At 46.1% G+C, this 25380-nt stretch overlaps 1 protein-coding gene across 1 annotated transcript in view; it reads left to right on the plus strand.

The window, feature by feature from the left end:
- LOC130290339 (leucine-rich repeat and fibronectin type III domain-containing protein 1-like protein) overlaps window positions 1-25380 on the plus strand; it is a 95546-nt gene that overhangs the window by 27192 nt on the left and 42974 nt on the right. Inside the window, exon 2 of the mRNA XM_056537840.1 lies at window positions 357-1748. Within this exon, the coding sequence (XP_056393815.1) occupies window positions 357-1748 (1392 nt within the window). The remainder of the gene's footprint in view (window positions 1-356; window positions 1749-25380) is intronic.

The raw sequence follows: 25380 nt of genomic DNA on the forward strand, positions 1-25380 counted from the left end.
AAAAAAAAATGTTTTCCACCGCAATACCCCTTGAAGTGACATCTTGCTTGTAATTCAGCCATGAGTCACATTTATTTTTTGGTTTCTAAACAGTACGATCACTAGTTTTCTAGTATAGTATTTTAGAGAAGTTTGGCTACAGGTGGAGAGTAACCAGGTATGTGCATCCATGCTGTTTTCTAATACAGGAACTAGGTATCCCTGGGCATTCCAGTAGTTGGATAGTGACCATGTAGAAGGTATATCATGGGCAGAACTCCTTTGATTTTAAGAAATTGAAATTTTATGAACTAATCTTAATTGACCTTTTTTAATGCCTTCAGCTCTACTAATCCTATGTACCATTTTCTTTACAGCTCCGGAATCATGAGGGGGATTATCCTCTGGATTTTAACACTCACCTTGGGTGTAGCCGGTGCTCAGCTATGTCCCAAAAGATGTGTGTGCCAGAACCTTGCACAATCCTTGGCAATACTATGTGCTAAAACTGGACTGCTTTTCGTACCATCAGTCATTGATCGGAGGACAGTGGAGCTGAGACTCACCGACAACTTCATCACGGTGATCAGAAGAAAAGATTTTACCAATATGACCCGTCTACTCCACCTCACACTATCGAGAAACACCATCAGCCAAATCACGCCTTTCACCTTTGCCGATCTCCGTGGACTACGTGCTTTACACCTTGACAGCAACCGCATACTATCCATGGGGTACGAGCAGCTTCGAGGTCTGCAAAACCTGAGACATCTTATCCTCAGCAACAACCAGCTCAGTGAAATCTCTCCAGGATCTTTTCAAGATTTTTTAGGCACATTAGAAGACCTAGACCTTTCCTATAACAACCTGGCGCAAATTCCTTGGCAAACCATCGCAAAATTGACCAATGTAAATTCTCTGAGCCTTGATCACAACCTTATTGACTTTGTGCCCAGCGGTGTCTTCACGAACCTTCACAAACTGGCCAGACTGGACATGACTTCTAATAAACTAAAGACCATTCCTCCAGATCCATTATTCCTACGGATTCCGGTCTATGCCAAGTCTAAAGGATCCCCCCTGTCCTCTCTTGTGTTGGGATTTGGGGGAAATCCCTTGCACTGCAATTGTGAGCTCCTGTGGCTCAGGCGATTTACTAGAGAAGATGACCTAGAGACGTGTGCATCACCAACAAATCTTTTAGGGAAGTATTTCTGGAGTATAGCAGAGGAGGAGTTCATGTGTGACTCTCCGGTTGTCACCCATCACTCGCCACACATATCTGTCATGGAGGGAGAAGCTGTTGTTCTCAAGTGCAAAGCTATAGGTGACCCCGAGCCTTCCATACACTGGGTGTCACCAGAAGGTAAGGTTGTCTCAAATTCTTCTCGTGCTATCTCCTATGAAAACGGGACCTTGGAAATCTCCATCACCACCGTCAGAGACAGTGGCATGTTTACTTGCATTGCATCAAATACTGCAGGGGATGCCACAGCATCTGTGGAGCTGGCGGTGAGCCCCTTGCCTCATCCCGCCAATGCTAGTCAAAGGGGCCACAGACCTGATAAAGGACCATCAGACATCCTCACACCAGCCAAGCCTGGAGCCTCCGGCAACCACTCTACGAACCACCCAGAGCGGAAGGTGATAACTACAGAACTAAGCCACAACTCCGCTCTTATACAGTGGTTTCTAGATAGGAATATTCCTGGGATTCGGATGTATCAGATTCAGTACAACAGCTCGACAGATGACAGTCTGATCTACAGGTGGGTGACGGAAAGTCAAAGTTATGAACGAGATCTCAGGTGTATGGTCTGTGATCAGGAGTCGTGTGTTCCTCTTGAAATTTTACTTTTGGTTACATAGGAACAGTGGTCAAGTCCTGGGAAAAAAAAGTGTGGGAACTCACTCAAGGGCTGGTCCTGTACGACTCTTGCTAATGGGAACAGTGTTTCTGCTGTGTAAACAGTGCAGGAACTCTGTTCCCATGTGTTCCTGCAGGACTTAAAGGGTTACTCCACCCCTAGAGGTCCCAGCAGCGGGACCCCCGCAATCTGGGCTGCAGCACCCCAGACTTCCGGTGCATGGAGCGAACTTCGCTTCGTACCGGATGACTGGGGATGCAGGGTGGAGGCATGTGACGTTATGGTCACGCCCCGCTCGTGATGTCAAGGCCATGCCCCCTCAATGCAAGTCTATGGGAGAGGGTGTGACGTCCATCATGCCCCCTCCCATAGACTTGCATTGAGGGGGCATGGCCGTGATGTCACAAGCAGGGCGCGGCCGTGATGTCACGAGCCTCCGGTGCGGAACCCTACGCTCTAAATGAATGCCGGGTGCAGCATGGAGATCACTGGAGTCATCACGGAGATCACGGGACCCCTGTGATCAGACATCTTATCCCCTATCCTTTGGACAGGGGATAACATGTCAAGGGCGAAGTACCGTTTTAAACCCTATCAGGGCTCAAGTCCTGCAGGAGCACATGGGAACAAAGTTTTGGCACTTTTTCCATAGCAGGAACACTGTTCCCATTAGCAGGAGTTGTGCAGGACCAGTACATGCACTGATAATATTTCCATGTAAGTCATAAATTCCTGGTGCAGAACCAGGTCAATCGTGGCTACAACCCTGCCAGCTGTATACCCATAGTACAGCACACGGACTTGACCTTCTCCTGGCAGTGGTTTGGTAACAGATGGACAGTTGTGGCCAGATCCCATGTTGCTCGTGACCTTGCTAAGCTTCTATCAGCTCGGAAGCCAATATGCATGATAAGTGTTTTTCTCCCAGGGTTATAGTTTTGATATCCAAATAATGAAACTACTATTTTAAATGCACAATACTAAAAGTGGCCATAGACATAATAACCCAGATTAACCGATCTGTCTGAGACAATTATGTGTCGGATTTCAGATAGCAACCAATCAGAGTTGAGTTTTTATTTATCAGATTGAGCATGTTAAATCAAAGCTGACTTGTGATTGGTTGCTTTCTGTCTCATGTAGATTGATATATCTGGGTCAATGAATCTATGAACATCAATAATCATAATCTTCTTAAAGGGGTACTCTGGGGGGAAAACAATTTTTTTTTAATCAACTAGTGCCAGAAAGTTAAACAGATTTGTAAATTACTTCTATTTAAAAATCTTAATCCTTCCAGTACTTATCAGTAGCTGTCTTACCAGCTACTCCTTTCTTTTTGGATTTCTTTTCTGTTTGACCACAGTGCTCTCTGCTGACACCTCTGTCCATGTTAGGAAGCATCCAGAGCAGGAGCAACTCCCCATAGCAAACCTATGCTGCTCTGGACCGTTCCTGACATGGACAGAGGTGTCAGCAGAGAGCACTTCCTGTGGAACACAGCAGCTGTTGGGTGTGTCTCACTTCCAGAGTTGTCCAGAGAGAGAGAGGAGAGAAGCAGTTTTTTCAGCAACCTTTTCCCCAGGAGGGTGGCAGACTCCTGGGAAGAGCCTCCTGCTATGGACCCACGGCCTTCCACCTCCCTTACTAGGCCGGCGGGGGGTGGGAGTGATAGAGTTACGGCCGAGTCAGTTGCAACGGCGCCTCCTGGAGGCACTAAAGAGAGGAGAAAGGACGCTCAAGGTAGAGGGAAAGGAGATGGACCTATCTTTCTGGGTGGAGAGACATGGTCTGGGAGCATTCCGACAGAGAAATGGGGAGACCGTATGGTCCCTCCAGACACCCGGGCAGGAGGTAGGTCGCAGGAATGTGGCCCGTCTGGTCTGGAAAGGCGAAGATGCGTGCCCCCAAAGGGGCAAGGTGGTGGAGCTTCTCTTCCAGATAGGTTTCGGGGCTAGGGACATCTTTGCCCTGATCCACCCTTTCGGCTCCTCTGAGTTTGACGTCAGCTTTGTTAGGCCGGAGGGACTAGATCTCTTCTGGTCTAATTATGAGCTGGTGAAAAATGGCGAGATTTCGCTGTAAAAGCGGTATCTCGCCAGAGTATGGTAAAGAAAGTGACCGTTTTGACCCGTAACGAGTCACTTTCTTGTTATGACATTATGACCTGGCTGGGCAGGTACGGGGAGGTGACGGACATCCCCCGGAAGAACTTTGATGAGCACAATATATGGTCTGGGGACTGGACGTTTTCCGTCCGTCTCAGGCGTTCAGGGAACACGGTCACCCACATTCCTTCAGCCGCCTTCCTGGGACGCGACAGGATTCAGATCTTCTACCAGGGGCAGCCGAAGCTGTGTCACAGGTGTGGTGACCCAAACAACTTTAGTGCCAACTGCACTCAGCAGATATGCGCCCTCTGCTGTGGGGTGAGTCACCTGGCGGCCACCTGTGGGCAGATTCGGTGTAACTTGTGTGGTGACTTAGGTCACCCGTTCAGCCGGTGTCCGCGCTCGTTCTCTAACGCTGTGACCGCCCCGTCTGGGGAAAGCCTAACGGTTGCCCCTTCGGGGAGGGGACCAGTGGAGGTGAGGGGGCACCAAAGCCAGTGAAGGAAAAACATAAGACCCCCTCTATGCGGAGGCGAGAGGAGAAGCGCAGATTGGAGAGGGCCCTTGAGAATGCCCAGGTGCCAGGGGTAGCTCGGGGTCCCACTCCAGACACTGGCTCAGAAGGAGGTCAGAATAACTCTGAGGCTTTGGGTGATGCCAAACTGGATGAGGAGATAGGGAGACTGCGTAGGGAAGAAGGTCAAGATGCTCCTTCCTCCAGTCATACCTCTGAATCCGAAACTGTGGATGAGGAGGAGGAGGAGGAGGGGCAGACAGTAAATGGTGGCCAGAAAAAGAAGAGGAGGAAGTGTAAGAGTAAGGCGGCGCCGTCCTCCTCTTCAGTTGTAGCCTCAGACCATAGAAGGAGTCTCTGACCCTCTGATCGTCCTTTTGAATCGATATGAGGCCCTCGGGGATACTATCTCCCCTCGGGTCAGGAAGCGGTGTGGCCTCCAGGAGGTGCCGAGCCTCCTTCCTCTGGGGTAGTTTCCTCAGGGGGAGAGGTAACACCAGGTGCCGGAGGTAAAGATCCTGGGATGGATATGTCCCAGAGTTTAAAAAGAAGTAAAGGGTCTTCCTCTGATTCAGATGGGGGTGGAGGGAAGGAGAGGAAGAAGGTTTAAGGGGTGAGGCCATCTAACTCAATCACCCAGGATGGCGGCACTCACCCCGCTGACGCTGGCATCTATTAACTGTGCCAGCATAAAGTCGGATACGGCTATATTTGCAGCCTTTGATTTTCTCGGCCGTGTTGAAGCCGACATTTTCTTTTTACAAAAGACCAGGTTGTCAGATCTTGCCTCTCTGGTAAAAGCCAGGAGAGAGTGGAGGCGCAGCCCCTCCCACTGGTCTCTTGCGGCTGAGCCGTATAGTGGGGTGGCGGTCCTTTTTTCCGCTCCTGTTGAATGCAGACGGGTTATTGAGCTAGAAATGGGGAGGTGCCTGATCATTGATACCTTCATGAAGGCAAAAGAGCTCCGGCTCATTAACATCTACGCCCCGCAAACTAAGCGGGGCCATAAAGATCTCTTTATGAGGATTAAGCCCTTTCTTTTTACGAGTCGGCAGGTGATCTTTGGAGGGGACTTCAATAATGTCACGAGGTCCCGGGATAGGAGAGGCTCCAATGGTCCGCTGACTTGCGATAGTGTGGCACTGATTAGCATAACTAGAGAAGCTCGCCTAGAGGATGCCCACATCCGGAGCCCCTTGGGCCACGCGGGTTTCACCTATCATCAAGGTAGCCGCAGGTCTAGAATAGATAGGTTTTATTTCAAGGAGGAAGCCGTCTCTTCCACAGTGTCCGTGGTTGAGGTGGAGTTCTCCGATCACTGTATGATTTTGTTTTCCCTAAATGTTTCAGAGACCCCCCGGATGGGTAAAGGTTATTGGAAGCTGAATTCGTCCCTCCTGGTGGAAGCGGAGGTAAGACAGTCCTGTGAGAATTTTCTTCAGAGTCAGGTACCTTTACTGGATCTTTGTAGTAATAAGCTGGAGTGGTGGGAGATATTCAAGAAGCAGGTTGCGGGGTTCTTCCGCCAGCTCTCGAGCCTCAGGTCCCTGAACAGGTATCGCTTGTATCAGGGTCTGAGGAGGAAACTCGAGCTTCTTGTCTCGACTGGAGGTAGCTAAGAGGATATCTCCAGAGTGAAATCCTTGCTGATGAGGTGTCAGTACGATAGGCACGCATCTTTGGTTTTTGAGAGGGATTACGGGAGGTACCGCTCGCCCGACCCTTACAGAAACTGTAAGATGTCAGTGAGTAGTGAAGTCATTTCAGGACTGATTGATAGTACAAGATCTCTGAATCGGTCCAGATCAGGGATCTAGGAGGTCGTCAGATCCTTCTACTCGTACCTCTTGGGAAGGAAGGATCTAGATCGAGACAGGATGTCGGTTTTCCTGGCTGAAACCCTTCCTGAGCCAGGGGTAGACCCCTCTCTTGATGTTTTGGCAGAAGAAATCAGGGAAGAGGAAGTGAGATTGACGATCGAGGGGCTTGCCCCTAAGAAGTCGCCAGGTCCGGATGGCTTAACATCCGAGTGGTACAGGACCTTTAAGTAATCTTTAGCTCCCCTCTTGACTGAGATATTCAATGAGTGTCTCTCCTCGGGCACTCTGCCGAAGTCAATGAGGAGGTCAGCCCTGATTCTCCTGTCAAAGAGTAAAGATCCCAGCCGTATTGAGAATTGGAGGCCCATAGCTCTTCTCAATGCGGACAGGAAGATACTTTTTTATTGGCTGGTGCAGTTTGCACCCCGGCTCCTTTCGGGGGCTCAGCACTGCTCTGTTCCAGGCCAAAGCACCTTAAGTGCTGTCCTCAGTGTCAGGGAGGCAGTGGAGCGGAGTAGTGCGGGTTTCTGGAAGGGGTACATGCTGTCCTTGAATCAGACCAAAGCGTTTGATCGGGTGAACCACGAGTACCTCTGGTCCGTCCTCCTGAGCTATGGCTTACCAAGTACTCTTGTTAATTGGCTTAAGATCTTGTATGCAGGGGCAGAGAGTTTCCCTCTGGTGAACGGGTGGTCTGGCCACTCTTTTGAGGTGGGGTCCGGAGTCCGTCAGGTTTGTCCTTTGAGCCCGCTTTTATACGTGTTTGCGATCGATCCCTTCGTCCGGAGAGTAGATTGTGGGCCGTTGGCGGGAGTCGGGATGAGTCTGGTGGAGCTGGATCTCGCCCAGAGAGTGGTGGCATACGCTGATAATGTCACCATTTTTGTGTCCTCGAGAGAGGAGGTCGATGTGGTGATGTCGGAAGTGGACCGCTACTCGGAGGCATCCGGGTCTAAGATCAACCGGGATAAGTGTGAGAGTCTCTGGCTGGGAGGGGGAGATCCCATGTTTGATCTCCCGGACACCCTTCCAGGGCCCCAAGAGTCAGCAAAAGTTTTGGGCATCACTTTCGGCCAGGATGATTATCCCACCAAAAACTGAGATGGTAAGCTCCAGGTTGCCGCTCAGAAGGTGGATCAGTGGAAGGGTTGGTCTATGACCCTCAGAGAAAGGGTACACCTGATCAAATCGTACCTGCTCCCCTTGTTTATCTATCTGGGCAGCATATGTATCTTGCCAGAAGCTTACTACACTAGGATCTACAGCCTGTTTTTCCAACTGTTATGGGGGAACAGGATGAACCTAGTCAAGAGGGAGGTTACGTACCGCATGAGGAGACTAGGGGGTTTATCTATGGTAAACCCTGTCGTGTTCTTAACAAAAACCTTCTTGAAAGCTATCATCTCAAACTTCTGGTCAGAGAGGGCTCCTCCGTGGGTACTCTCCTGCAGGGAATGGTTTCGGCCTTTCTTCCAGGAATGGGAGACAGGAGGGCGAGTGAAGGACCTCTGGACGTCATACGGATATCTTCCAGCTTATGCTACCCCAACTCTGAAGGCGATACGTCGGTGGGGTCTGGGAGTGTGGGAGATCAGGACCCAGTCAAGGCAGTTCCTTGACAAACGGGTTCTGTTGACCCATTTCCAGAAGCCTCTGGCGCTCAGGGACTGCCCAGGTCAGGATCTGAGGGTCGGGTTGTACCTTTTAAACATGAAAAGGATCCCCCAGAAGTTTTGGGACTTGGCCTGGTGCTGCTTTCAGGGGAAGCTATATGTAAAGGACAATTTGAATTGCAGGAGCTCTGGTGACTGGGGATGTCCCCGAGAAGAGTGTGGGGACACGCTGGAAAGCATGGACCACTTCCTGCTTCATTGTCCTTTTAATATAGGGGTCTACAACCGGGTGGGCGGTTCCATTTGCTGCAGTCAACTTGCCGGCTTTACCTATCCGGAGTGGGCATATGGGGCATTCAGGACACTGGGTGGCTGAGACCGGGGCACTTTATTTGTAGTCAGCTTAGTAGTCAGGTACTACACGTGAAACGCACGGTGTCTAGTATCTACACAGCGGAAAGTCCTCTCTGAGGTGGTGGTCTGTAGGAACACCACCGGTGACCTCAGGAAGATGAGGTCTTTGGAGTATGGCAGTCTTGGTACCAGCAGGGCTTCTCTCCTGTGGATAGGTTTTTCATTTGATGTGCCCTAGGTACTAGACCTCTTGGGTAGAGTACCCCTTTTTCTGGTTAGGGATAGCAATGTAGGGACAGAGAGTGGGTGAGTGCAGGGTCAGTTTGTTCAAGGGATAACAGTAGGGTCGTAGGGAAAAGTTAGTGGAGAGAGTTTATAAAGTAACATCAGGATTGCCATCCTTCTTCCTGGTGGTGGGCTATGCATGTACCCCCTAGTCTTTTTGTTTTGTTTTTAGAATATGGATTGCGTAAAGGGCTTACAGGCGACCGAACTTGGGCCTAAGGTGGGTTGTATTGTTTTGTATATGTTATGTTATGAAGTTGTATTTGTATAGTTTGTTTGGGTATAGATTAGGTTGGGTGGGGGAATTGGTGGGTTGGTGGATGTTTGGAGGGGCTGGCATGGGTCAGTTGTGGACTGGACTGGATATCCAGTGTGTTAGTGTGTTAGTTGTGAATGTAATGTGCGGTTGAGTTTTTACCAAGTCTGGTTGTTTTTAGTTAAAGCTAAGTAAAGCTATTTTTATGTTTATGTAAAGAATGTGTGGCTATGTGTGTGTGTGTGTGATAGTATTTTTGATAATTTATATGTAGGTATAAAGTTATGTGTTTTTTAGTTTAGTTAAGTTGGGCTGGCCAGTTAGGCAGGTTTTGTTGTGTTGTGTTTTGTTATTGCTAGTTAAGCTTGTTTTTCTGTTTTGTTAAGTTTTATATATTTATAATAAACAGAGCGTCAGCAGAGAACACTGTGGCCAGACAGAAAATAAATACACAACTTCCTCTGGAGCATACAGCAGCTAAGTACTGGAAGGATTAAGATTTAAATATAAGTCATTTACAAATCTGTATAACTTTCTGGCTCCAGATGATTTAAAACATTTTTTTTCCCACCGGGGTACCCCTTTAAGAAGCACTCCAGTTTTTTTTTTTTATTTCATATATGATGCACAATCACACATCTAGTCGTACATCACCATCTGTTTTATTCCAGCCCAGCTGCATCTATACATAACTGTGGCTGGGTCATGTGATCACTAGTCTGATCAAAAGAAAATCAGTGTGTTTAATGTGTCAGAACAGGATGTCAGTTCTGGGTTGTGATTTCCTATGGACTACAGGATGACATCATCACCTAACAAATCCCTCCTTCTTGCTCTCAGATCCCTCCCCTCCTAACTTCAACTCCTACCTATCTATAGCAGTGTTTCCTAACCAGGGTGCCTCCAGCTGTTGCAAAACTACAACTTCCAGCATACCCAGGCAGCCATATGCGAATATGTAAATATAACGAATAGGGTTGGGCGCGAATATTCGCAATGCTAATATTTATCACGGTACACATTACAGTGATCATCCCTCCCTGCTTCCAGCTTGTGGTGTAAACAAGGCCCCAATACTAGTTACTGTGTCAGACTGGCGGGCACCATATTGATCCCTCCCTTCTTTTAGCTCTTTTATCACGCGATATTGTGCATGCACATGCAAATTTAATGGTGAACGTGCATGGGAATTTTATGGCGCATAGTAAAAAAAAGGGCGCAAATATTGCGAATATGCAAATTTTGCAAATATATGAAGAAGTTTTATTCGTCCATATATTCGGGAAATATCGCAAATTCGAATATGGCCTATGCCGCTCAACACTAATAACGAACACGCAAAATTCGCGAATATAGGACGAATATTCGGCTATATATTTGCGAAATATCGCGTATTCGAATATGGACAATGCCGCTCATCACTACTTCTCATATACAATCTCCTGTCTGAATTTGCAGCAGCTGCACATAAACACTTCAATACCGAACTGTAGTCAAGAAGGTCAGGAACAAGTGAGGCACCGGAATAGCTAGTGGACATTGTTTGCCTGTTCTTGACTTATCTGCTGTTTGTCTGAGATCTTCTCGCCTTTATGGATTCTTATTGTGAAGCTCAGAGAAAACAGTGAGCGATTATTGTGTACTCCCTGCCGGCTGCCGGTGTTGGTTATATAAGAATCAACAGGAGTTCGGTTGGATTTTGTAGATGTGAGCTTTGCTTTTCCCGGCACATACAGTCAGATTTTCTCATATGAGTTTGTACACATGGGGGGGATTTATCAAAACCTGTCCAGAGGGAAAAGTTGCCCAGTTGCCCATAGCAACCAATCACATCGCTTCTTTCATTTTTAACAAGGCCTCTGAAAAATCAACAAAGCGATCTGATTGGTTGCTATGGGCAACTCAGCAACTTTTCCTCTGGACAGGTCTTGATAAATCTCCCCCATAGTCCCTGATTTACTAAGAGTGTTGTGTAGGTTTCTTTGTGGGTTTTAATTCCCTACAATTTTATTTCCACGGTATTTACTAAGGTTTCTCTACATTTTCCACTTTCCCTACATTTTGCTTTTTTTTACACATGTTCTGATCTGTCAGGTTTTCCTCAGCTGAAATCCACCACATTTTATGTGCAAACCTTAGTAAATATGTTGTTTTTTTGTGAAAATCTCGGGAACACCCCCCTTTTTAGGAGACCACGCCCCCTTTTCTTGGCGGCCACGTCCCTTATTCAGGTTTTTTTTTTAGCAAAAAGGAGAGTTAGTCAGGGTTTTTCCAATTCTGGCCCAAATTCTGGCGCATATTCTGGTGCAGACAGAATTTCTGGCGCAATGCGACAGAATCTGGCGCACAACCCGACAAAACAAGTCGGGTTTGCAGTAGTAAATGAGGGCCATAGGCTTCGTAAAGTGGGGACATCCCAGAACAAATCATGCAATCAGAACAACTTCATAGAACAAATGTGAACTGAAGAGTAAGAGTATTCAAGTGTATGGAATCAGTTACAGGTCCCTGTTTACTTCCCAGGAGCCTCTCTCAGGACTGTGTTACATCACACAGGTCCACGCCAACATTTCTAACCCTTTCCACTGTCTATCACAGCGTCTCGCAACCAGTGTGCCTCCAGCTGTAACAAAACTACAATTCCAGCATGCGGGTTGGGAGACACTGGTGTATCAGGTGACTTTTGTCTCTTAGGGTGCATGCACACCACGTTTTTGCTATACAGTTCCCATATACGGTTTCAAGTTAAAAACTGTACGGAACTGTATAGCAAACCGTATGTATTGACTTAACATTGTAAACCTTATGTCAAACGCATCATCCGGTTTAGTCCGTTTTGCATCTTATACGGTTTTGTTCAGTTTTTTACCCGTACCCAAAACCATAGTCTACCACGTTTTTTGGTTTGGGTAAAAAAACGTATTAATCCATATACGTTTTTTTAACATGGGAGTCAATGGGAATCGTACAGAACCGTATGTGCGTCCGTTTCCATCCGGCTTGCAGCGTACGGTTCCATACGGTTTTCACCATACGGTTTTTGACTTTGCACAGTTTTTTTGCTTGGAATTTCAATCAAACAAGTGAAACTTTATTCAAAATGGAGTGAAAAGTAAAAAAATTTATAAATTTTTTTCTTAAAAAACGGATGCATCCGGACATGATTTTTAAACCGTATGCGGTTTTTAACCGCATATGTGTTGAAAATTGTACACACATTTTGATACAGTTTAGTCCGGTTTTGAGGAATCTGTTTTTCATCAAAAACCTGATACGAGAACTGTATTGCAAAAATGTGGTGTGCATGCACCCTTAGAGACCCTGCTCTACCCTGCCGCCTAGAGCGCCCTCTTGATGGGGGCGCTGCTCTGCCTTCCACAAGAAAGTTAGACAACCAGCATCTGAACCACTCACTCAGCCGGCAGCATGAGGAGGAGGTTTGTTACAGTGTGTCACCCCAGTAGTAAGGTGATTACAGGAGGGGAGTTTTTTTTTTTTACAGTGTGTCACCCCAGTAGTAAGGAGATTACATGAGGAGGGGGTTTGTTACAGTGTGTCATCTCAGTAGTAAGGAGATTATATGAGCAGGAGGTTTGTTACAGTGTGTCACCCCAGTAGTAAGGTGATTACATGAGGAGGGGGTTTGTTACAGTGTGTCACCCTAGTAGTAAGGTGATTACAGGAGGGGAGTTTTTTTTTTTTACAGTGTGTCACCCCAGTAGTAAGGAGATTACATGAGGAGGAGGTTTGTTACAGTGTGTCACCCCAGTAGTAAGGAGATTACATGAGGAGGAGGTTTGTTACAGTTTGTCACCCCAGTAGTAAGGAGATTACATGAGGAGGAGGTTTGTTACAGTGTGTCACCCTAGTAGTAAGGAGATTACATGAGGAGGAGGTTTGTTACAGTGTGTCACCCCAGTAGTAAGGAGATTACATGAGGAGGAGGTTTGTTACAGTTTGTCACCCCAGTAGTAAGGAGATTACATGAGGAGGAGGTTTGTTACAGTTTGTCACCCCAGTAGTAAGGAGATTACATGAGGAGGAGGTTTGTTATAGTGTATCACCCCAGTAGTAAGGAGATTACATGAGGAGGAGGTTTGTTACAGTGTGTCACCCCAGTAGTAAGGTGATTACATGAGGAGGAGGTTTGTTACAGTGTGTCACCCCAGTAGTAGGGAGATTACATTAGGAGGAGGTTTGTTATAGTGTGTCACCACAGTAGTAAGCTAGTTACATGAGCAGGGGGCTTGTTACAGTGTATCACCCCAGTAGTAAATTGGGGCATGTCAAAGGGTGGGTCAATGGGCGGAGTCAAGGGAGGCAGCAAAATTAGCTTTTGCAAGGGTGGCAAAAATCCTTGTACCAGCTCTGCTGAAATGTCACAATGTGGGTTATACAGCATCTCGCCACCAGTGCTACTAGACCTTACAAAGGTCCACTTCCAAATTTGCTCTTAAAGTGGTTATCCAGCATAAGGTGACTTAAAGGGTAGCTCCCACCATCCTATTTTTTTTTTTTTGCTAGCCCCCCCCCCCCCCCCCCCCCGGCTACGGCACTAGCCCGTTCCCTCCTCCCCCCCCCCCCCCGCATACCCTGTTCCCTCATTACACTTGCAGTTACTGCAGAGTCCGTCAGCGGGCGTGCAGGGACAGCGGCAGCAACGAGGCGGCTGCGGCGATGTGCGGGAGGAGTGGCCTCCCAGCCAGTGGCCGGGGAGCCAATGCGCTCGCTCCCGCCTGTCTGATTGACAGGCAGGGAGCGAGTGCAGCCTAACTGAAAAAGGACTGATTGCCACTCCAAAATCAGTCCTTTTTCAGTCCTTTTCCATTTTTAAATGTAAATTAAACCTTTTTAATGAAAAAAATTATAATAAAAGTATATTAGAGATATGTTGTAGTACATAAGTACTACAACATATCAAAAAATAAAGTTGGTGACAGTGCCCATTTAAGTAAATTAGTGTGATTTAGTAAGGTGCATGCCTACCAGGGATCTGTTGCTCGTGTTGGTGGTAAATGACCGTGTCCTGTGTCCCCCATCACGCTGCTGGCTTGTTTTTGGGAACTGGCTACTTTCTGTGTTTGTGGCCTCCCTCAGACTACAATCCCCAGGATCTTTTGTTTTGAGGTGGGAGGTGACTTATTTCCCTCCCACCATTGGTCGCCCCACACATTGCAGCACAGCCATGCTCCCTTCAATCACATGACTTGCTCCACATCACCTGACACACAAGCTGCGGATCTGAATGATGACGAATGCATGCACATGTACATAACGTCATCAGGGGGCCGGCTTCACACACAACAGCCAAGCCCCCTTTTAGGACCTGACTTATCTTGAGCCGCACAGAATGCTGGGAAAGGTCTGAGACTGCACTCATTTTGTAGGCTGTAGAAAAGGAACTTCTGGGAAAAAGAAAGACAAAGAAATTGAATACCAGTCACCAAACACAGGTAATTGAAGTATATTAGTAACTAGGCTAGCTTTGCTGCCTTTGTCCTACATTAAAAGAACTAAAAGTCCCGGAATACCCTTTTAATGGGGTAGTCTATGGAGTATTTGTTATGAATAATCGTTCTAAGGCAGGTGGGAACAGCAAATAAAACCTTTCTTGCTCCCCTGGCATTGCTATTCTCCCGGGCCCGAGTCCTGCTGACGAGCAGCTCTGAGGTATATGGGTTGGCACGAGGAATTGCCTGCTCAGCCAATCAGTCACAATTATCTTCTTATGTCAGGTTGCTAAAATTGAGCCATTTGTTAGATATATTGGTTGGAGACTGCAAGGCCTGTGATTGGGGCCATAAATCACCAACCAGAACACATCCCCCATAGTCCCTTAAATAGTGGAGCAACACTAGTGCCGGTAGTCAAAAGATGGAGGAGCTGACCATTACGGTTTAACCATTACCCAGTTTTACTTATTTAGAAAGACTGTCTTGAGCTTGTGTCTCCTCTAAATGTAAAAAGAAATAGGAAAGCGCTCCATAGCGTAAAACCGCCAGTGTATTTATTATTTATTGTTTATTATTGTTAATTATTGTTATTGTTATTATTATTTATTATTGTTATTATTGTTTATTGTTATTATTGTTTATTATTGTTATTATTGTTATTATTATTTATTGTTATTATTTATTTATTTATTATTTATTGTTATTGTCTTTTCTATTTTTATATTGTTTTGTATCTTAACCTGATGAAAACAATAAATAAAACAGTTATATAAAAAAAAAAAAACGGCAGTGTAAGGTTCAGAGAATGAATTAGAGGAACTCTTACCAGAGGCGGTTGTGTGAGCTCACACACAACAATGGTCAGTGTGAGTGAGTGTTAGGCCCGATCTGCAGCCTCCCCAGCCATGTGAACAATATCATGTGAAGACTTCCAGAAAGCGGTGGGTTTCAACGGCGCTGACCAGGAATGGACACATGTCTCGTGTTTATTAAAACAAGGCAACGTGTTTCACCGTGCTTGCAAGCCTTCATCAGGCTTCTTCTAAATGGGCTTTTAGACTGGGTTCACATATGCTTGGCGCCCATCTTAGTGAACTAGCCTAAAATTGCCATCTGACAGCATTTGTGAATTCCCCTATCTTGTGCCTATCTGGTGTGTCTAACTTGATAAGCTGAATAATGTTAAGGATCAGCTCTATCATCAGTTTACCTCCAGGACTTTTTCTACAGGGAAATGCCATCATATGTTGGACATATGTAAAGGGGGCCTTAAATGGTACCTGTGTGTGTTTTTAGCAGATTTCTGCTCTGCATGCTTTATCTCTAAGTTGCAGTTCTCCCCGAGCTGGTGGGTGGAGCTTCCTCCTCCCCCTCCATAGACTTGTATTGCTTGTCACAAGACAAAGTTGAGCTGATTTTCAGAGAAGGATCTTTGAGGGGGGGGGGGGGGGGGGGGTTGATAACAGGAGAAAAAAGCAATGTTGTCTAATAATATATTTTTACAAAGTTTCTTATATTCGCTTATTAATCCATACAAAGTTTGTCCAAGATCTGTCAATGGGATGTCAAGATCTCTGTGTAGTTGAATGTGTCACCAATCTGACCACTCTTGGTAATCCCCCAACTTTCCTGGAGTGATAAAAAGAAAAACATCCCTACTTTTCTAAATGTATTTAGAGGTTGTCCAGTGATTATGGTTTTTATATACAAAGAAACCTACCGTATTTTTCACCCTATGGGACGCACCGGCATATAAGATGTACCCAATTTTAAAGGTGCAAAATCTAGAAAAAATTAAGATTCTGAACCCAACAGTGATCTTCAACCTGAGGACCTCCAGATGTTGCAAAACTACAACTCCCAGCATGCCCGGACAGCCAACGGCTGTCCGGGCATGTTGGGACTTGTAGTTTTGCAACATCTGGAGGTCCACAGGTTGAAGACCACTGGATAGGAGGTTAGTACTCACGTGTCCCCGCCGCTCCGGACCCATCACCGCTGCCCTGGATGTCGCTCCATCGCTGTCGCCACGTCCCAGAAGCTCCGGAACGTCTTCTGCCCCGGGATCCACGCTCTCCGTTGCCGTCATCACGTCGCCGTCATCACGTCGCTGCGCACGCCACTCCTATTGGATGACAGGATGGCGTGCTCGACGACATGATGACGTCGAAGGAGAGCGCCGGCCATGAAGGGGATCCCGGCACGGAGCAGACACCGAGGAGGCAGGTAAGGTCCCTCCTGGTGTCCTGTTTGGGACGCCGCGATTTCACGGCGCGGCAGTCCCGAACAGACCGACTGAACAGCCAGGTTAGTGTCACTTTCCCTTCAGACGGTTAGCTTTGATCGCCGCATCTGAAGGGTTAATACAGGGCATCACCGCGATCGGTTGATGGCCGTTGATGGGCGCAGGGACCGCCGCGATAGGTGTGTGTATTCGCCGTATAAGACGCACCAACTTTCCCCCCCCCCCCCCCCCAGTTTTGGGCAAGAAAAAGTGCGTCTTATACGGCGAAAAATACGGTATACTTTCTTCCCAATCCCCTGCCCGGCCCCGCTGCTCAGCACTTCCTGGTTCTGGTCACTTTCTTGTGTTGAGATCAAAATCGGGACCTGCTCAGCACCAGGACTGGGAACTGTTGGAACTATGATGGACGTGATTGGGATGGTGCTCACGTTTTTTTGTTGTCGTTTATTTAAGCCTTGCCTGAGCACATATGCATATAAAAAGCAGTCCCCAGACATCTATTTTAAACATTAACAAGCAGTGCTTGGCTTTTCCTTTAACACCCATACACTGGAAAATGGAGATTGCTGTGGAAACATATAGTCACCTGTCTGTTGAGTCTTATGGGGGCAGCACAAGACTCCTGCTTTTGTAGTAGGTGATGGTCCTAAAGGAAGGACATGCACCTCTTAAAGGGGTACTCCTGAGGGGAAAAAAATGTCATACCAACTGGTACCAGAAAGTTATACAGATTTGTAAATTACTTCTATTTAAAAATCTTAATCCTTCCAGAACTTATCAGCTGTTGTTCCAGAGGAAGTTGTGTAGTTCTTTTCAATCTAACCACAGTGCTCTCTGCTGACACTTCTATGTAAGGAACTGTCCAGAGCAGGATAGGTTTACTATGGGGATTTGTTCCTGCTCTTGCCAATTCCTGACATGGACAGAGGTGTCAGCAGAGAGCACTGTGGTCAGACAGAAAATAAATTCAAAAAGAAAAGAACTTCATGTTGAGCATACAACAGCTGATAAGTATTGGAAGGATTAAGATTTTAAATAGAAGTCACAAATCTGTATAACTTTCTGGCACCAGTTGATATATATATATATATATATATATATATATATATATATATATACCACTGGAGTACCCCTTTAAGCCTTTCTGTCTCTTCTTTATAAGCCATTAATGTTTGACATGACGTTACCCCAGTGTCTTTTAGTAAATTTTTCCATGTTTTCGGTCCATAGAAACAAGACCCAGCTTCCGCTAAAGGAATAATTCTACCAACTATTAAGCATTATTTCTTCTTGATATATATTTTCCACCGTACATGTGTTGTTTATTCATTTCATCATATTGTGCCAAGACAGTTTGTTCTGTTTTTTTTCACTAGTGACGCTCAGTAGATCCTTCTCGTCTTGGCTGGAATTGAGTTTCCTCGGTTCAGCCCCGGAGAGGATTGATCCGGTTATGTACCTAGAGATGATTGCGCTATTGTTGTTGTAACAAGGAGCTGATCAGTCTTTTGTGTTTCAGCTCCCGTTAATTTCATTACTTAGTACAATCTCGCAGTATAGTAAGGACTGTCTGTATCTTCTTATTGAAGGAGCTTCCTAGAGTTTGTGTTCATTTTATATTATAGCTTTAAGGTGCCCATATACTTTGGATTAAAGGGGCTATCCAACATAAGGTGACTTTAGTAGGTACCTCCAAGACAGTAATGGACAGGCTTAGAAAAGATCTATGCTTGTCTTAGGGCAAAATTGCTGTGTTGTGGGTCCACCATAATGCTGCTGATTTCTTTTTGTGAAATGACGATTTCGTGTTGGAGTTCCTCTCCTTCAACTACAAGGCCCAGGATCCCTTGTGTGTAAGTGTGAGGTTATTTTTCTCCCTCCCACACATCAGCCACCCCACCCATTGCAGAACATCTGCAGCCCTGTGGAAAATGATCTCCCACCCACGCAGCAGTCGCTCCACCCGTTGAAGCAGACAGGCTGCCTTTCAACACCTGACTAGTGATGTAATATCTCGGGATGTACTGCAACCTGGGAAAAGCTGAGACAACGCTCATTTTGTATGCTGACAAAAATTAACATCGGCACAAACAACACATACGTCCAGCCATCAAACACAGGTACAAACACTATATTATGAAGTACACTAACTTTGCAGCCACTTTAGCACAGTTAAATAAAAAAATAAAAATTCCGGAATACCCCTTTAAACTTGAGTAAAACAATTTTAACCAAAACATTTGTTTGCCAGGTGAAATGTAACAACAAATGATTGTTTTAGCTGACCAAAGAAGCCATTTTGAAGAATTTGAGCAATAGCCAGACAGAAGATTTTTCACCCAAGAATGATTCGTAAAAAGTTTCCAAAATATTTCCAGAAAGATTGTGTTGTCCTTCGCCTGATATCATTGATCATTTATGGCCATCTTGAACAACTGCAATGGCTAATGTGGACTAAAGATGGCCATACACTTTCAGTAATTGTAAGCTGAAGGTGTTTTTGGGAGACAGTCGTCCCCACTGACCTCCCTGGACACATGGACAGTCACAACCGCTGACGAGTTTCATAACATTGCAGGTTACTAATCTTTATTAGACGAATCTCTTCCAAATGTGTAAGTGTCTAGTCTCTTAGGGACAAGGGGACATCCAAGTCTCACAGTCTCAAAGCCCAAGAAGATGAAAGTCCCAAGCAATGCAGCTTTATCATTTAACCCCTTAAGGACCAGGCATGTAGGAGTACGTCCCTGCGTCCTGGGTCTTAAGGACCAGGGACGTACTCATATGTCCTAGCGAATTTCGCATCCCGCCGCGCGCCAGGCAGGTTACGACACCGGAGGCCTGCTGAAATCGTTCAGCAGGCATCTGAGGCAAATGCCGAGGGGGGGGGCCCGGGACCCCAACATGTCGGCGATCGCCGCAGATCGTCCGCGAAAATGCGTGGGCGATCTGCGGTGATTCCGGTCATTCCGGTCAGTAGTGATAGTGACCCGATGACCAGGAACTAGACGGTGATCGGCAGTGTACGATACACCGCCAATCACCTGCCGTTGCTGGGGAGAGGTGACAATACTGTCACCTCCCCAGCAACGCTACTTTTGGCCAGCGATCGTCTGACCAATAGTAGCACGGCAGAGGAGGGGTTAACGGTCCCTTCCCGCTGCTGCACCCGCTCTCTGTGTTCAGTCAGCGGGTGCAGCAGTGAGGAGAAGACCATGGATCCCCCTCGGAGCTCCGGAGCCCCCTCACCAGCCTTAGAATAGGGACAGCGGATTGCAGGGACAGGTGGGAGTTAATAAAGCAAAAAAAAAATTTAAAAAGAAGTTTGAAAAAAAAGCCCCCCCCCCCGACCCCCTAAGGGTCCTATTAGGGTCTGATCCCTGACCCCGGGTCCTATTAGGGGTTCAGGGAGCTGCGTGCGCCATCCGTTTTTTTTTTGCCGCAGCTTTTTTTTTCTTTTAATGAAAAAAAATCCCCCCCTTGACCCCCTAATAGGTCCCCCAGGGTCCTATTAGGGTCTGATCCCTTACCCCGGGTCCTATTAGGGGTTCAGGGAGCTGCATGCGCCACCCCTTTTTTTGGGGGGGCGCAGCTTTTTTATTTCTATTACTGTTGTACACTTTTTACAAGCACCACACAGTACATACTTGGGGGTGCAGTTTTTATAATGGGGTCATTTGTGGGGTATTTCTAATATGAAGACCCTTCAAATCCACTTCAAACCTGAACTGGTCCCTGAAAAATAGTGAGTTAGAAAATGTTGTGAAAAATTGGAAAATTGCTGCTGAACTTTGAAGCCCTCTGGTGTCTTTCAAAAGTAAAAACTCGTCAATTTTATGATGCAAACATAAAGTAGACATATTGTATATGTGAATAAAAAAAAATTATTTTGGAATATCCATTTTCCTTACAAGCAGAGAGCTTCAAATTTAGAAAAATGCTAAATTTAAAATTTTTCATCAAATTTGGGGATTTTTCACCAAGAAAGGATGCAAGTTACCACAAAATTTTTCCACTATGTTAAAGTAGAATATGTCATGAAAAAACAATCTCGGAATCAGAATGATAACTAAAAAAGCATTCCAAAGTTATTAATGTTTAAAGTGACAGTGGTCAGATGTTCAAAAAACGCTCTGGTCCTAAGGTGTAAAATGGCCTGGTCCTTAACCCCTTAATGACGCAGGACGTATATTTACGTCCTGCGCCGGCTCCCGCGATATGAAGCGGGATTGCGCCGCGATCCCGCATCATATTGCGTCGGTCCCGGCGCTCATCAACGGCCGGGACCCGCGGCTAATACCACACATCGCCGATCGCGGCGATGTGCGGTATTAACCCTTTAGAATCGGCGGTCAAAGCTGACCGCCGCTTCTAAAGCGAAAGTGAAAGTGACCCGGCTGCTCAGTCGGGCTGTTCGGGACCGCCGTGGTGAAATCGCTTCTTTCACTTTCAGAGGCCTTTTCAAAAATGAAAGAACCCATCTGATTGGCTGCTATGGGCAACTCAGCAACTTGGTCAACAGTCGGCCTAACCCACTGACTTTGGCGGGACTGGCCGACTCTCTAAAGCGTATGAGGGTCTCCCGACAGATATTATCAGGGGAGAGAAGTACTGTATTGGGCATGTTGGATTTCAACCGTTCAACCTTTTTTGAGAAAAATAAGCCACTGCCAGAGTTGTCTGGGGGTGACTTACCCCTGCTCTCACATGTAGACCAGTGGTCTTAAAGGGGCATTCCAGGAAATATATATATATATATATATATATATATATATATATATATATATCAACTGGCTCCAGAAAGTTAAACAAATTTGTAAATTATTTCTATTACATTTTTTTTAATCCTTTCAATAATTATCAGCTGCTGAAGTTGAGTTGTTGTTTTCTGTCCGGCAACAGTGCTCTCTGCTGACATCTCTGCTTGTCTCAGGAAATGCACAGAGTAGATGAGGTTTGCTATGGGGATTTGCTTCTAAACTGGGTGGTTCCCGAGACAGGTGTCATCAGAGAGCACTTAGACATAAAAGAGCAACTCAACTTCAGCAGCTCATAAGTACTGAAAAGATTAAGATTTTTTTTTATAGAAGTAATTTACAAATCTGTTTAACTTTCTGGAGCCAGTTGAAATATAAAAAAAAGTTTTTTTCCTGGATAACCCCTTTAAGTTGTGGCCCTCCAGATGTTGCAGACTGTTGAGACCCAATTAGCTCCTAGCAGGCTATAACTACCCCTCCCCCTTATTACAATAATTAATTAAATAATAACTGACACAACAACAATTCAACTTTTTATGGGTGGGGATCGGCCACAGCTTTATTTATAAAATTACTTATATAAATAACAATTTAACTGTAACAAAGACACCGATTGGCTTCTTGCCAACCCGAGAGGTGCTGCCACACCGTCCTGTGTAGAGGTCTACCCCGGGTTGACCCCGCTTTCACCGTCTTCTTACCGCCAAGCTGTGACTTTCAATAAACAGAGATACAAAAAAGGGAGGGAGGGAGGGCAAAACTCCGGGTCCTGGGCAGATTGAGGGGGGAAGGGAGGCACCACAGCTATAAATACCCAGGGGAGGGCCCCTGAAAGCCCGGGAAACTATTAAACCCCTGATTGGTGCACTCCTTCCCCCCCACCCATGGGACATACCACTATAGTTACCAACAAGTTTTTACAGGCGGGGGAGGGGGCTAAAAACCTTGCCTGTATATTTCTTAACCCCTTAACTGCTCACCAGTCAGGGGGCAAGCTAGTTATGCACAGCTTGCCCCTCCAAAACTTTAACTCCCAGCATGCCCGGACAGCCGTTGGCTGTCCGGGCATGCTGGGAGTTGAAGTTTTTGGAACATCTGGAGGGCCACAGCTTGAGACCACTGATGTGCACCACTGATTTGGCTGCACCTAATGTTCATGTGTATGGAGATATCAGTAGAGAAAGATGTCTCCTGAACTTTTCAGCCCACAGCCATTGAAAGTGCATGGTCACCTTCAAATGTATATGGCTATGTCTGCGGTCATATCATTGACCAAATGATTGATCATTCAACACTTGGTCATCCGTCAGCCATCTTCTTTGCCCATGCACCAGCCATAATACAGCACTACTATGCTAATATTTCTATACATTATGAGGGGGATTTATCAAAACCTGTCCAGAGGAAAAGTTGCTGAGTTGCCCATAGCAACCAATCAGATCGCTTCTTTCATTTTTGAAAAGGCCTCTGAAAGTGAAAGAAGCGATCTGATTGGTTGCTATGGGCAACTCAGAAACTTTTCCTCTGGACAGGTTTTGATAAATCTCCCCCTGTGTCACTATAGTCAGAGCATGGCAATTTTATTTTGTTCCTGTATGGTACTTAGAGTATATGGAATCATTTTTCCATTGTTCCACTATCATAGATTTTACCCATAGGGTTCCAAAGCTTGTGGAGAGTACTCCCCAGAATTCGGGCTAAGGGTATGTTCACACTACGTAATTCCCGCGGAATTCCGTGAGCGGAATGCCACGAACGGAATTACGTGCTGTGAACTTAAACATCAGTTTGAATGGGTTTCCCTGAGACGGCGGAATTGTTCTGCGCAAAGAAAAAACATGTTCAGTCTTTGCGTGGAAGTCCGTGAACACTGCATAGCCATCACCAGCAGTGCCGCGCGGTCCTCACGCCGAAGTATTGCGCCAGCCGCCGCCAGAGTGGTATCTCCGCTCGTGGAGTTCTACGAGCGGAGATTCCGTTCATAATCCGTAGTCTGAACATACCCTAAGATATTACTATTATAGTACTTTAGAAATCTATAGTCTCAGCCAATAACAGTATAGGGTATACAGTGGTCCCTCAACTTACAATGGCCTCAACATACAATAGTTTCAACATATAATGGTCTTTTCTGGACCATTGTAACTTGTAACCAAACTCAACATACAATGCAACGAACAGTCCAGATCTGTGATACCTGTCAATGGCTGGAAGGACTGACCAGTCAGAATGGACATTCACTGGTAAAACCCCTGTATTACTGAAGTGTATACACTGACTGGTGTCTGGTAGCGCCCCCTACAGTACAGGGAGGTATTACATGTTCTGTACTCATTACCTGTACCAGGGTTAGCTGCTTCTTTAGATACCAGGTGGGGGCGGCTCCATGTTACTTTTTTAGGACACTGTGTTCTGTACAGGACCCTGAAGAAGCTCCTGTCCTCTACATAGACAGTGATTACAGCTCCCAGCAGATCTTTCTTACTTTTATATTGTAACGGCTGGTGGTGTGGATCTGCTGTACCTGAGCGGACGATGACGAGCCGCACCAGGGAGCGGAGTCTAAAGAGCCGCTGGTTTTCACCAGAGCCCGCCACAAAGCAGGAAGGACTTGCTGCGGCAGGCGGCTCCCAGGTCGCTACCCCTGGGACAGGCAGTCGGGGACAGGCAGGTAGGTCAGGGCAGGCGGCAAGGAACAGTGGTCAGGAAACGTAGCACGAGAACTGGTACATGGAATAGCTGATACAAAAAGGAACACTTTCTCTGAGGCATGGGAACAGGAGGAAGTGTGGGGGGGTCAGTTCCTGACAAGCACCAATCAATGGTGCACTGGCCCTTTAAATCTCTGAGAACCGGCGCACATGCGCCCTAGGAGGCAGGTATGCGCGCATTGGCTAGCAGGGAGAACGGAGGAAGAAGAAAGATGGCGGGGCAGCTGAGAAGCAGCGGACTGCGTGCTTTTGCATTGCATCATGCGAAGCGCAGTACAGTCCGTGCGGGGAGTAACATATATGTAAGGATTTGCTTTATCTGTATTAGTTATCTACTTATTTTTATTTAATCCTCACTTTTCTTATTTTTTGATGACATTTTGGGAGGTTCAGTACCAATTATCAGGTTTCCATAGAGTTATGGTCTCAACATACAATCGTTTCAACGTACAATGGTCGTCCTGGAACATATTGTAACTTGAGGGACCACTGTATTTGGCAGAATTTTATCATTTAGAACAATTAGATAATATATACAAATAAGCTTGATAGACTTCCCGATCTTCTGGGAATGAACACTGGGACCTTCTAAGATTTCCCCATCTGAATAGCCCCGTACGAAGTGTCTGATTTTCCATTCACGGTTTACTGTAATATGAAATAATAATCCCCAGTAAAAAATTAATCTCACTATATTCTTCTGCAAGTGATCTCTATAGACCCGCTCTCCCGGGCCTTGCGGCTTGACTGTGGTAAAGCCCCTGTATTATCTCCTCAGGCTTTCTGCTCTGCCTGTCATCCAGCACTTATCTATGGCTTCAGTGTACTCTCTTCATTGGGTTTTTTCTTTACGTGGTCAACGACCTTCCTTTATATCCCTTCGCTATCGGTTCTTTTTCTTCTGCCTGTAGTCTTTGGTTTTGGTCTTCGGTCTTGTTTGTTTGTTGGCACCGTCCGGGTGCTGTTGCTGTGTTCTCCTTTCTTGTTGCATGAGCCAGCTTAATCCCTTTTCTATGAATTTCTAATCTTCCAATGTGGTTTTTTTTTTTTTTTTTGTTTGTTGTTTTTTGCCTTATGAGTGGTGAAGCGGTGATGGCTTAAAATAAGCCTTTCGGAATTAGTGGGTGCCATGGGCAATGCATGGGAAAGTTTTGTATCCGGCTCCACTATGTGGTCTACAATGTCGAAATCTTATTTGGACCCTAATGCCAAAATTTGGGTTGGTTACATATTAGAATATTCATATTATGGCTGGACGATTACGGGAAAATGTGCACTTGCGATTATGGAGGTAAATATTAAAGGGTAGCTCCCACCATCCTATATATATTTTTTTTTTTGCTAGCCGGTCCACCCCCCTCCCCCCCCCTCGCTCCTTCATTACACTTGCAGTTACTGCAGAGTCCGGCAGCGG

This window comes from Hyla sarda, chromosome 9, assembly GCF_029499605.1.
Source record: "Hyla sarda isolate aHylSar1 chromosome 9, aHylSar1.hap1, whole genome shotgun sequence".
Taxonomy (NCBI): Eukaryota; Metazoa; Chordata; class Amphibia; order Anura; family Hylidae; genus Hyla; species Hyla sarda.